The sequence below is a fragment of the Trichechus manatus genome, unplaced genomic scaffold (assembly GCF_000243295.1).
Source record: "Trichechus manatus latirostris isolate Lorelei unplaced genomic scaffold, TriManLat1.0 scaffold00060, whole genome shotgun sequence".
NCBI classification, from domain to species: domain Eukaryota; kingdom Metazoa; phylum Chordata; class Mammalia; order Sirenia; family Trichechidae; genus Trichechus; species Trichechus manatus.
Window position 1 is genome coordinate 2512658 of NW_004443996.1, and position 11830 is coordinate 2524487.

The following is an 11830-nucleotide window of genomic DNA, read 5'->3' on the forward strand; positions in this document are numbered from 1 at the left end:
GCAAGAAAAACCCTTGGTGTCCGTGTTCAGGAGAAAACCTATCCGACCCGTACGGCCAGAAAAGAGCAGGAAAGAAAACCAAATAGAGAAATTAACAAAAAACCACAAGCAGCCAAGAAGCCATGCAAGATATGGGCTAAGGGCTGGAAAGTTTCAGTAGAGGAATGCAAACTGAAGTTTGTGCGGGACTTTATTAGACCCCTGCCACTGAGCGCAAACTAGATGGGACGTGCGTGCAGTTAATGAATGAGTCCTTCTGGTCCTCTTCCCCCGCCGATTACAACGGGAAGGGCAGAGGCAAACTAGTTAAGACCCTCTACAGACAGAGAAAGTTAAATGAGGGGGATGAGACATGCAGAAGAGGGCAAAGGGGGACGGGAAGAGAAGCGAGCTAGCTAAGAGTGCCTCACCTGGCATTGGTGCAATCGGTGAACAAAGTTTCGAAGTCTTTCCTGGTGATAAGTTTGCAGCGGTTCACCCCGGGCTGGATGGCCCCCAGCCCGCGGAGGATCCGGACCTGCTCGACAGTACACACCACGGGGGATATGTCCAGTCTCTTCAACTTGGTGTAGACGGTATGCAACCCTCCCACCAGGTGCTTGAGGAAGAGATCAAAGACTTGCGGCAGGCAGATCAGCTCCTGGCCGTCCATCAGGAACGAAGCCACCTTCACCCCGTGCATGTCGACCATCCGGCATTCATTGGTGCTGGTGTTGCCGCTGACGCTGCTACCACTACCCGCTCCGCCACTCCCGGCGCTGCCGCTGTGGTTATTGGCCATGAAACTGTTGATCATATTGGGAGTGAGCCGAGGGGGCTCTCCCGGAGTCGAGTAGAGGGGTTCGGCCCGAAATAAGCCCCCCGGGACGCCGGCGCCGCTGGAAGTTGCAGAGATCACTGGAGGTGCTGAGACAGCCATGGTCACTCAGTCTCAATCGTACGTCCTCGGGCCCTCGCTTTCTCGCCCTCTCTCCTCTAGGTCCCCTCGCACTCACTCCTTCACTCTCCCGCCCTCTCTCTGACTCGCTCTCTCTTGCTCGGAACAGTTCGCTAGACTCCAGAAGCCCGACTCACGCTCGCGCTCACCCACCACCCAGCAAACAGTGAGCTGCCGGGACCCGCGGCGGCCCCAGACCCCACCCCCACCACACCCCCTCCCGAGACTGGCAGCGCCCCCCAGCCAATGGCCCCACCCCTTCGGCGCCCGAGCGCGCCGAATGGCTGTCGCTGGCGAAGGGGTGGAGACTCCCTGCCCCGGCCTCCGATTACCTGAGGCCGGCCGGGGCGAGCTGGTGAATTGGGCTGAAGCCTGAGAAGGGGGCGGTGTGGCGTCTCGGCCCTTCTAGCTCAGATTCTGACGGGAGAAAGTCCAGTTATCGGGCAGAGCTGTCAAAGTGGCCGAGGCTACGAACTCCTCCCCTCCACCACGCCCCCCAAGGGTAGGGATAGGAACACAAAGCGGAACTCCTGAACGCGCCTCCCCGCTCCCGGCGCCACGGTTCAATCGAGGAAAGGAAGGTGGTAGCTCCAATTCCACTCGCCCATTGCGCTCCAACTCTGCAGGGGCTAATGAGCGGCTTCGTCCAGCTTCCATGAGAAAGACTCCAGTGAGTTCAGAAGTAAGCAGCTCACCTCTTCTCCAGCTCACCTAGTGTAGTGCGCTTGGTTCAGGTTCTCCTCCACCCGAGCACAGAGAAACGAGCGTCCGAGTTCCCACTTCAATCGGAGTTGCTGGTTGTTAATCCTCCACGCACTGACATTCAGAGACGCGATGAGCTTGGGATCCTTTGTGAACACTTTGAAAAACAGGCAGAGAGATTTGGTTTGTGGGTGGCGGACGGACGCTTCATTTTACAGCACTTCCGCCCCTGTCCTGGAACAGACTCGGCTTTCTGTGTCGCTGTCCCTTAGTCTCGGAATAGCCCCACCCCGTCCACCGCTAAAATTGTTTGGAAAGGTTCCTTTATATGACTAAAACAGTCATTACAGAAAACGAGGGAAGGACGAGGGTTTGCTCTCTTTAATGTTGTATCTTCCTCCCTCACCTATAGGCTAAAAAGTAGCTTTGATGGCGCGGTGATTAGTTTCACGTCCTAAACTGCAGCTCCAGATTCTTCTTCATCCACTTGTCAAGCGCCCCTAAACACACTACAAGACGTCACTATGAGCAAAATGTTTGAGCTGGATACATTCCAGGGAAGAGGCAAGGTCTCCTCCACACAGCATGTGGTGGTTAGAGCACCGTGGCAAAGTTGTTTTAAGACTCTTTGTCAAGCTTTTGATTCTCTGAAATACAAGGTATTTCCTTTCCTGTCTACGCTCTTGTCCTCTGGAGGCTGTTACTCAAAAAGTGAAATCCAGGCTGCATTTCTTTACAAAATTTTACCAATGACATAGCCAAGGCAAAGTCCCTAATATTTTCCTGGATCGTGAATAATTTTTAGAAACCTACTAAATTTTACTCAGCCTTTCTCCTACTAAGTGGTATCAAAGAGGAGTGGGTAAGCTTTGTTTTTCTCCCCCGTAATAAGGCTTAAATATTCTAAGTCGGATTTTTTTTCTCTCGCTCTCACAATATATTTTCCTTTTTGTCATTTCATCAAACAAGTATTAAAAACTACCCTTTGAATTTCTTCACACTGTTTCAATTTCGAATTGTATCAAGTCAAAATGCTAAAAACTAATGGAGATATTTGCTTCTGGAATAGTGATAAATGACTCTAACATAATAGACTGGAATGTACGCGGTCACAAAGTGTTTTTAAAGGACTATTTTAAATATTTTTTGCTAGTTTTGGTACTGTTATGGAAAGAAAATAAGCAAAAAAAAAAGAGGACAGTTGAGAAGATATGGCAGAGACAGGAAAAGCTTCAACAAAAAAGTAGAGGTTTTCAAAAAAGAATAGAACAGCACTACAGAAATGTTTGTATTTATTAAAAACTTTTAAGATAAACACCAAGTTGTGTTCAACAGGTGTTTTGACAGAAATGTGATGAAATAACTTGCCTTTGATTACTTACTGTCATTGAAAATTCCAAGTGAATAAATTTGACTTTCGAGGAAAGTTTTATTTTGAAATACCTCTAATTGCATTAGTGATCCTAAGGCCAAGCTGCTGCACCCATCTTATCAAGGCCCTTTTATTTCCAGAGTAATTTGTGATTTTCAGCAGTAGGACATTACACAGATGCTTTGATTTTTCAAATTTAAGAAACTTTGGAATATAAAGAGGAAAGGCAGAACATTAATACTGAAATGATTATTTGTGATTTTGAAAAACAAATGCACTTTGACAAATTTAGAAGAGACAGGAACTAGGTATGTCTTATATGTTTAATGTGATCTAGCAGATTTATAGTAATATTTTAATTACTCCAGGAGATTAAGATTCAAATTCTACTGGAAATACTAAGATTCAAATTAGCCATTGACCATTAAAGGGTTAAAGCCCTTTGGAAGCTTTCAATACACAAAAGACCCTAGGCTTCATTATTTGAATTCCTTCCCATTGCAGCCTTCTGGAAACTACACTTGGTAATTTTCTTAAGTGATACTTGTAATTTAAGGATTTAGTCATTTAGATCTAAGAAGCCAAGTGTTGTCTCCTTGGATTTTCTTGATATTTTTGATTATTATTATTGCTGCTATTTCTACTATTATTATTACATGCTTTGAGATTACTGAGACAATCAAATTCTACATGGAGAGTGTGTTCTTATCATCTTCTGACTTTAATGTAGTCCATAAGCCAAACATATTTCTAAATAAGGCTGGATTTCTACAAGGCCAGAGGAAGCCTTGTGCATCAACACCGTGTATGTTGGAATTGCATGAATCAATATAAAATCATAAAGGCTGCAGGAAACACAGTACCCTTGGGAGATGACTCTCTATGGAGAGAGGCACTGCACTAAAACTAAGAAAATACTCAAGGTTTGTCAATTAATACCAAACAAGAGCCAACTACTCCAGGGGGAAAAAAACAAACAAACCCAAACCCGTTGCTGTCAAGTCAATTCTGACTCATAGTGACCCTATAGGACAGAGTAGAACTGCCCCATAGAGTTTCCAAGGAGCACCTGGTAGATTCGAACTGCCGACCTTTTGGTTAGCAGCCGTAGCTCTTAACCACCACACCACCAGTACAAGCAGATACCATATCTCATCAGAACAAAAAGTCCTAGATGCTACTATTCCAGTGGAATGACTTGGGGCCTACGTGTACCTTCTCATATACTGAAATTGTGTAAACTTTCTGGATTTAATTAGCAATTTATCGTTTTCTTCTAATTCTTACTCAGTTTGGAGGGGAAGGTGCTCTAAACTTTATGCAAAATATTCCACTTTGCCTGAAATTAACAGTGGAAATACAGGTACCAATCTAATTTTAAAAAATATTGGCAATCATATTTAGAACTGTAAAATATCAAGAACCATTTGAAGGATCTGGTTTTCAGAAGAGGCATTCAAGTAAATCCCAAGGTAATAAATGGAATTATTTGAAACCCTCAGCCAACTGAGGTTGCAACCTCTAATATGACCTCTAATCAGAAACTCTCAGGAGCCTTCTAATGTTCATTTTAGGCAAACAATTAAAGAAAATTGATTGGGTAAGGCGATAAATGTGAAATTAAAGCATTCATATAACTGGGATTTTAACTGGCTAAAGACTATAGGTATATCCTACTCAATGGAATATATTTTTTTCCTAAGAAACTGGCTTTAAAATGACCTTTCGTAACATAAATTATTTTTCTCTCATTCAGTTACAATGTTAAATTGAAAATGAATTCCAAGAGAGGCACAAGTGGATAAGAGGAACCACTGAAAGAGTGACGAATTGGCCAAAACCCAAGGAGCAACAGTTAAAATCAGATGCTCAAAAGAAAAAGGAACATTTTCTAATTGAAATATAAAATATAAACGTTCAAAGTATCCCATGAAGTATAAGCACTATACCAACATTTACCATATTATGCCCCAAACTGCACCGTCCTAGGGGAGAAGATGTGTCTGCTTTAAATTCCATCTATGTCTTTCAATTTATTGTTCCCTTTTGAATCTTAGACTTTTAACTGTTAAAATTCAAGCCATTCCAGTTTCAGCTGAACTCCCACTGCTACTTAGTATCCTTTTATTCGCGTTGACTCCCTATTGAATTCCCTGCCGCAACTCCTCTAGTCCTTTTCTACTCTTTGCAATTCACCCTCCCCTTCACTCTCATCACCTACCACCTCCTATTTCTCTGATTTTACCATAATGTTACACAACAGGAGCTTCCCCAGCCTCCCTTGTCTCCGAAAAACTTTTTTTCCGCATATTCTATCTCCTCCTACTTCCCTCATCCCTCTGAAAATAGTCTCTACATTCCCTTCATTGATGCTCTTGATTCCTTTCCTCTCCTGCAGGTACCTAATTTATCCCTTTTATTCCCATCACTCTCTTTTGTACCTTGAATCTCTCCCTCTCTACTTGCTCTTTCCCCTCATATAGAAAATTATCAAGTCTACCAATCTTAAGACAAATAAAAACTTTCCTCAACCTTAACCTGTGATTCCCAGAGTGTGGCCCCTGGACCACCAGCATCAGCATTACCTGGGAACTTGATAAAAATAAAAATTGTTTGGCTTTACCCAAGACCTACTGAATCAGAAACTCTGAGGAGGGGCCCAGCAATCTGCATTTTAACAAGCCCTCCAGGTGATTCTAATGCAGGCAGATGTTTGAGACCCACTTGTCCTGGAGTTGCCATCCTTTCACAAATGTTTTGAAAATCTACACTTGTTTCTCTTCTTCCTTACCATCCTTTTGTGCCTTAACCTCTTGCAATTTGATTTCTGCCCTTACCACTTGACTGAAACTACTCTAAGAAAGGTGTTCATTGATCTCCTAAACGCCAAATCCAAAGTTGTTTTCTAAATCCTCATCCTCTGATATTCTGCAGCTTTTTTTTTACAATGTTGACATACTTCCTGAACACTTATCTCTTGGTTTTCATGACTCCTCTGCAATAATTTGTTTCTCTTTTTTCCTACACTCCTTTTCCTTTTCATGTCCTTGCTTGTGACCCTGAAATGTTAAGATTCCTAATGTCTACACTTTTACTTGCAATTTCATCAACTATCTTCAGCTTCAATAACTACTCTACACACCAAATCTTACCTCTCGCTTTCTTAAAATTCTCCTGTAGAGCTAGACATCTCTACTTGGATGTCCCATGGTCACTTCAAACTCAGCATGTCCAAAACTGGATTAATTTTCTCTATTCCCTTCAAATCTGTCCTTTGTTTTCCATTTCTGATATTTCTTAATACATTCTCTACCCAGCTAGTCACCCGAAATAGAAACTTGGGAGACACCTTTGATTTCTCTCTATCCATCACACTCTCGTTCAGTTACTCATGAAGTTTTGTAAATTCACTCTCAGTAATATAATTCCCTCTCATTCCTTTCCATTTTCTGTGCTGCCACCTTAGTTTTCTCCATTATCTGTTGTTAGTCTCCCTACTTTCAGGTATTTCCTCAAATCAAGATAGTAAACAAGGTTATTTTTTTCTAAAGTTTCACTCTACTATTTGGAAATCTTCATTGCTACCCCTCTGGCTACCAGACAAATTCCAAATTCCTTAGGCTGATATTTGATTCATTTTTTTGACCGGACTCAGTTGACTTTTCCATCCTTTTTTCCAATACTCTCTGACATATTGCCTATGCACCAGTAAATGGTTATTATTTTCCACTACTCTAAAATCTCTTGTAGCTTCCTACTCTGGTGTGAATGCTTATGTCATTCTTTCCAACTAGAATATGTTGCTGCACAGCTCCTTATCCAAATTCTAACCATCCTTTAAGACTAAACTCCAGTTCACCTTCATGAAGACCTCTCTTATTCCCTTTCTCCCAGCCAGAAGTGGGCCCTCCCTCTTCTGAGCTCTCATAGCACTTTGTGAGTCTCTTAAGGAAATTAAAACATTGTCTTAATATCTTAGTGCTGCTATAACAGAAATACCACAAGTGGGTGAATTCAACAAGCAAATTTATTTTCTCACAGTTTATGAGGCTAGAAGTTCAAATTCATGGCGCCGGCTCTAGGGGAAGGCTTTTTCAGTCTGCTCTGGGGGAAAGTCTTTGTCTCTTTCAGCTTCTCTTCCTTGGTTCTTCAGTGATCACCATGTGGCATCAATCTTTGTCCATTAGTACTTCCTTACTTCTGTGCCTGATCTGCCTGTTTTATATCTCAGAAGTGATTGGCTTAAGATACACCCCATACCTATATGGCCTCATTAACACAACAACAACAAAATCCTATTTCCAAATGGGATTACATCTACAAGTATAGGGGTCAGAATGGACAACATATATTTCTGGGAGACACAGTACAATCCATAACAAACATTTTACCTTGTATTACAGTTTTTGTATCTTACACTCTTATGTCCTTCCTTAGAATAAGGTTCAGTCAAGTTACAGATTATGTGTATCTTAATCAGTATGATATTTCAAGTGCCAACCACTTTGCCTGGCTCATAGAAGGTGCTCATACATGTTTATTAAATGAATGAATATGTGAAAGTGATCTATAAGATGTAAAGCTATAGAAATGCTCATTATTACTTATTTTGAAGCAGAGACTAATAGGTTGGTGTACATTAAAGATTTGTGTTTTGTTACAAAACTTATTAGTAGTTTCTGTATATTTTTAATGGTGCCTGGTTTCTCAGATTACTTAAGAATTACTTCAATTTTTATCTAAGTATTAATTTCTTCAGAAAAGCTTATTTTAAGTGGAATATATTTATATTGTATTATGTTTACTCCTATGAACCCTAAGGGATTTGTCATATATCTGTAATAAATATATTACAAAATTGTAATGAAATATTAAATCTATGTTTGAAACCTTATTAAACGTTTTATTCTACATGTTTTGTTTTATGCAAGGGTCACATTACCTTAACTAAGGAAGTATGGAATTGAAATAACTATTTCAAATCTTTGTTGGGAGATGTTAAAACTACACAGAGCTAATGTTCAAACTTATTATTGTGTGCAAAATAACCAATTCTGACTTGAGGGAGGGAGGGAGGGAGGGAAGAAGGGAAACAGAAAAAGAGAGAGAGAATTAGGAAGGAGATAGGTATATCTCTCTGATTGGGAAAATATAAATATGAGCATGTTTATACTCCTAGCGGCATCAGAACACTAGGCACTTACTACCTTTTGTTAGTTTTTTTCTTCTGCAAAAGATGTCCAAAGAAAAAAGAACCCTAAGGGTTGTGTTATTGAAAACATAGCTAAGGCCTCCCTGAGCGTTGCTGAAACACTCCAGACAGAATGACTGGAACATTTTTGGCTAAATTCATATATATAACAGCTCCAGGCATTTTGTCACCAAGCCAGTGCAAAAATTGACAATCAACTCCCAGTAGTATATACCACCTGGTGGTTGGGTGAGTTGTGTAAAAATATAAAATAGTCATAATAAAGTTACTGTATTACTACTTATATAACTAACATTTATGGAATGCCTCCTTTGTGCAGGCACTGTGCTAAAATATTCTATATACCATCTTATTTAATTTTAATGACACTTCTATTAAATTCTTTTACTATCCCCATTTCTTAAATGAGAAAATTGAGGTTTAAAATGGTTAACTTGTCCAAAGTCCCACAGTTACTAAGTAAGTGAGCAGAAATAAAATCCAGATTTGACTCTAGAACCCCAACTCTTAAGCACTACACTGTATTTAGACTTTAATTTCTTAAAAATATTGTACTATACTACATTTTAAAACTATTTTTAAATGTCAGAAGTTTTAAATATAAAGTTGTATCTTTAATAAATAAGATAGTAAAATGTATTTAATGAATAGGGGAAAGGTTGTAGCATTAAAAAAAAAAACCCATCTGAATCTAAGACAAAACTTTTATCTTAGATTCTAAGCCATGCAGTTGACTCACTTTCCATATGGTAGCACATACCATAAATTGCACGTTTAAGCATTTTTGAAATGTTAATAAAACAACTTTCAAAGTTCACAATTGTAATCTTTAAATTCTGAGGTGAAAGAAAATGACACAAAAAATATATCAGCACATTCTAAAATATTGAGAAAATTTTGACATGTTCAAAACTTGCCTTACATTCAACCAATGTAGAGGAGTCATTTATGAAAATTAACATAAACTGAAGACATCCTATTGGAGTTTGAGCAACACTCAAACTTTTGTTCCTTTACAGTTCACTGCTTTTTTCACCGTTTGCTACCTAATTCAGACTCATACAGTACAGTAATCTTTCTAAAACTAAAGATCCTTTCAGTCTAAATTTTAGTTATTTCTCTATGAGAAAGCAGTCTAGCAGAGTGATTACAGGAGCAGAATACATAGCCACACTGGCTAGGTCCAAATTCTGGCTCTACAATTTAATAGCTGCATGACCTTGGGCAAAATATTTAACTTTTCTGTGCCTCAGTTCCCTGATCTGTAAAACTGGAATGATAATGATAGGAGTACCTACATCATAAGGTTGTTATAAAATAACAAGGGTTAATGTATATAATGTATGTAAAGTGCTTAGAATAGGCCTCTCACCGAGCGCTATTCCTGTTAACTATTATCATTTGCCTTTGAATGTTTTTTTTTAAATTCCAGTATATACAAATTGTGACTCTCCAAATTGGGAATAACTAGGAAAGGCAGGGGAGGAGTAGTAGTAAAAAAAAAAGAGAAATGAGTAGGAGGCAAAGTCAAATATGTATTTCTGCAATGCAAGCGGGGAGAGATGGAAGCTCAGGCCTTAGACTTGTATTCGGGTGTCTGTGAAGAAAGAGGGAACTTAGGTTCAGGCAAGAGGATCTGACAGCATGTTTAGTGGCAATAACAATTGAAACATACTAACTCAGCTAAATGGATCATTTTTGAAAGGTTACAACAGAGATTTCGTCATCTCAAACTTCCAGGCATCTCTGCTTCTCTGGGATCTAAAAGGCTCGAGAAAACAACTCGGAGTGAAAAAATTTTTAAGGCCTTAAGCATCTGAATGGTGGACCAGACACAGGGGAGCACTGTCACCACCTACTATTGTGCATATGGTCAATATTAAAGCTAAACAAGGTGATAAGCTTCTCCTTGAACCTACAAGGGTGGGAGCAGAAAGAAGAAAATCCTGGGCGGTTTCTTATAAGCAAAGTGTGACAAACGAACACTGATTGTACAATCCTCGGTATTGGTAATTTAACAATGTGGAAAAAGCCACGGTAAGTCTGTCTATGTAATGTGCCAGAGTCATTGTCTCGGTTTAGGATATTTCAAATCTATTTATAAGACCTTTGTAGGTACACTCATCAGGTCAATCTTTCTAAACTTGGCTGCCTAAAGTTGTAAATTCCTTAAACATGACTTCTATCAAAGAGATTTTGAGTACCCTTGCCCTCATGGTTGGGGAAGAACCAACCTACTTCACTTCTTGCCCACTTTACCTGCATATCAATGATTTCCAGTGATCTCAGATGTCAGATGATTGCCAGTGATGTCCGCACTGTGTATACATCCAGGATAAAGTACACACGTTGCCTGAATTTTTTCTTACGGCAAAGAATTTAAAGACTATATTCTCTAGGAACACGTTATATTAAAAAGAGGGACCTATCTATATCCTGCACCTGACTGTTGACTGGGCCTCATCTTGTCCATCTATCCTTCAAGTATTTGGTTTTCATTGGTCCTATACGTGAGAATAAACAAGGAGCCTTAGCTGGTGCTGTACTCCTCCATGCTGTCTGGATTCCAGAATGCTGCTGATCTCATAGTCATAACGTAATGATCAATTTTGCCTGTGAAGCACCACCCACACTTTAGTTTTCACCAATCTCTACCTACCATTTCTTTTTATAAACATACTTAGCCCATCAGCCACCTTATGACTCTTAGAGATGCAGGCAAAGGAGATAAGACACGTGTTTGTCAGAGAGAGCTTTAACCTATAATCCTGCTTCTTCTCTACCCAGGTCCAATATTCCAATCATCTCTATCAAGTGTATAAATCTGTACGTAGAAACACACAAGTGACACGTGCATTTTCAGTTAACGTCCAAGTTAAATGTAGCACACGGAATATTGTTTAATATCTTGATTTGCCCAGGCCCTGAAGTAGAACTGGATTATATTGACAGTGAACTGGAAAACCCAAGGAAGCATAAAGGATATAAATTGTATTGTGTTCTTCCTTAGAATTTCTATAAATGCATACATATTCCACATTTTTGTGGATGCTAATTTATAACAGGTTATGATATATGGAAAAACAAATAGGCAATAGGACTCCAGAATAAAAGATTGTTTAAATAATGGAAATATGATGATTACACATTTACAGTTAGGTGAGAGTTACACCCCCAAAAACAAGTGGAGAAAAAGATAGGAAAGTGAGGGTATAATCTTTCCTCCCTTTTTGCCAACTAGAATGCTGACTTCTTTTTTGCTTACATTTAGAGCTTATCCATTTTCTCTCTAAAAGTAATCAGGAAAAAATTTCCTTTCAGAACTAAAAAGAAAACTATAGCTTATGATGTGGAAATCAGGTAATGGAAGTGGAAGCAGTTGTGGCTTTACTAATATTATTGAAATCAAACCCAATTTACTGGAAATCTTAAAAGTAAGAGAAATAGTGTCTTATAACTGCCCTGCCACTTCCAATGACCTATGCTGGTTGATTTGCTTTAAAAATTTTATTTATATATACAGTACTAAGTTGAGCCAGATCCCAAGCCAATGACCTACTTGGGACCCATAAGAAGGTAGGAAAAATGGTTCTCTAGGGTAATGATG

General features: G+C 39.6%; 1 protein-coding gene across 2 annotated transcripts in view; it reads right to left on the reverse strand.

Annotated features, from left to right (window-relative positions):
* The window catches only part of DACH2 (dachshund family transcription factor 2), a 741876-nt gene extending 740791 nt beyond the window's left edge, over positions 1–1085 (reverse strand). For both annotated transcript variants that reach the window (XM_004378871.1, XM_004378870.1), the window contains exon 1: positions 411–1085. In XM_004378871.1, the coding sequence (XP_004378928.1) occupies positions 411–919 (509 nt within the window). In that variant the 5' untranslated portion in view covers positions 920–1085. The remainder of the gene's footprint in view (positions 1–410) is intronic.
* Positions 1086–11830: the final 10745 nt, after the last annotated feature.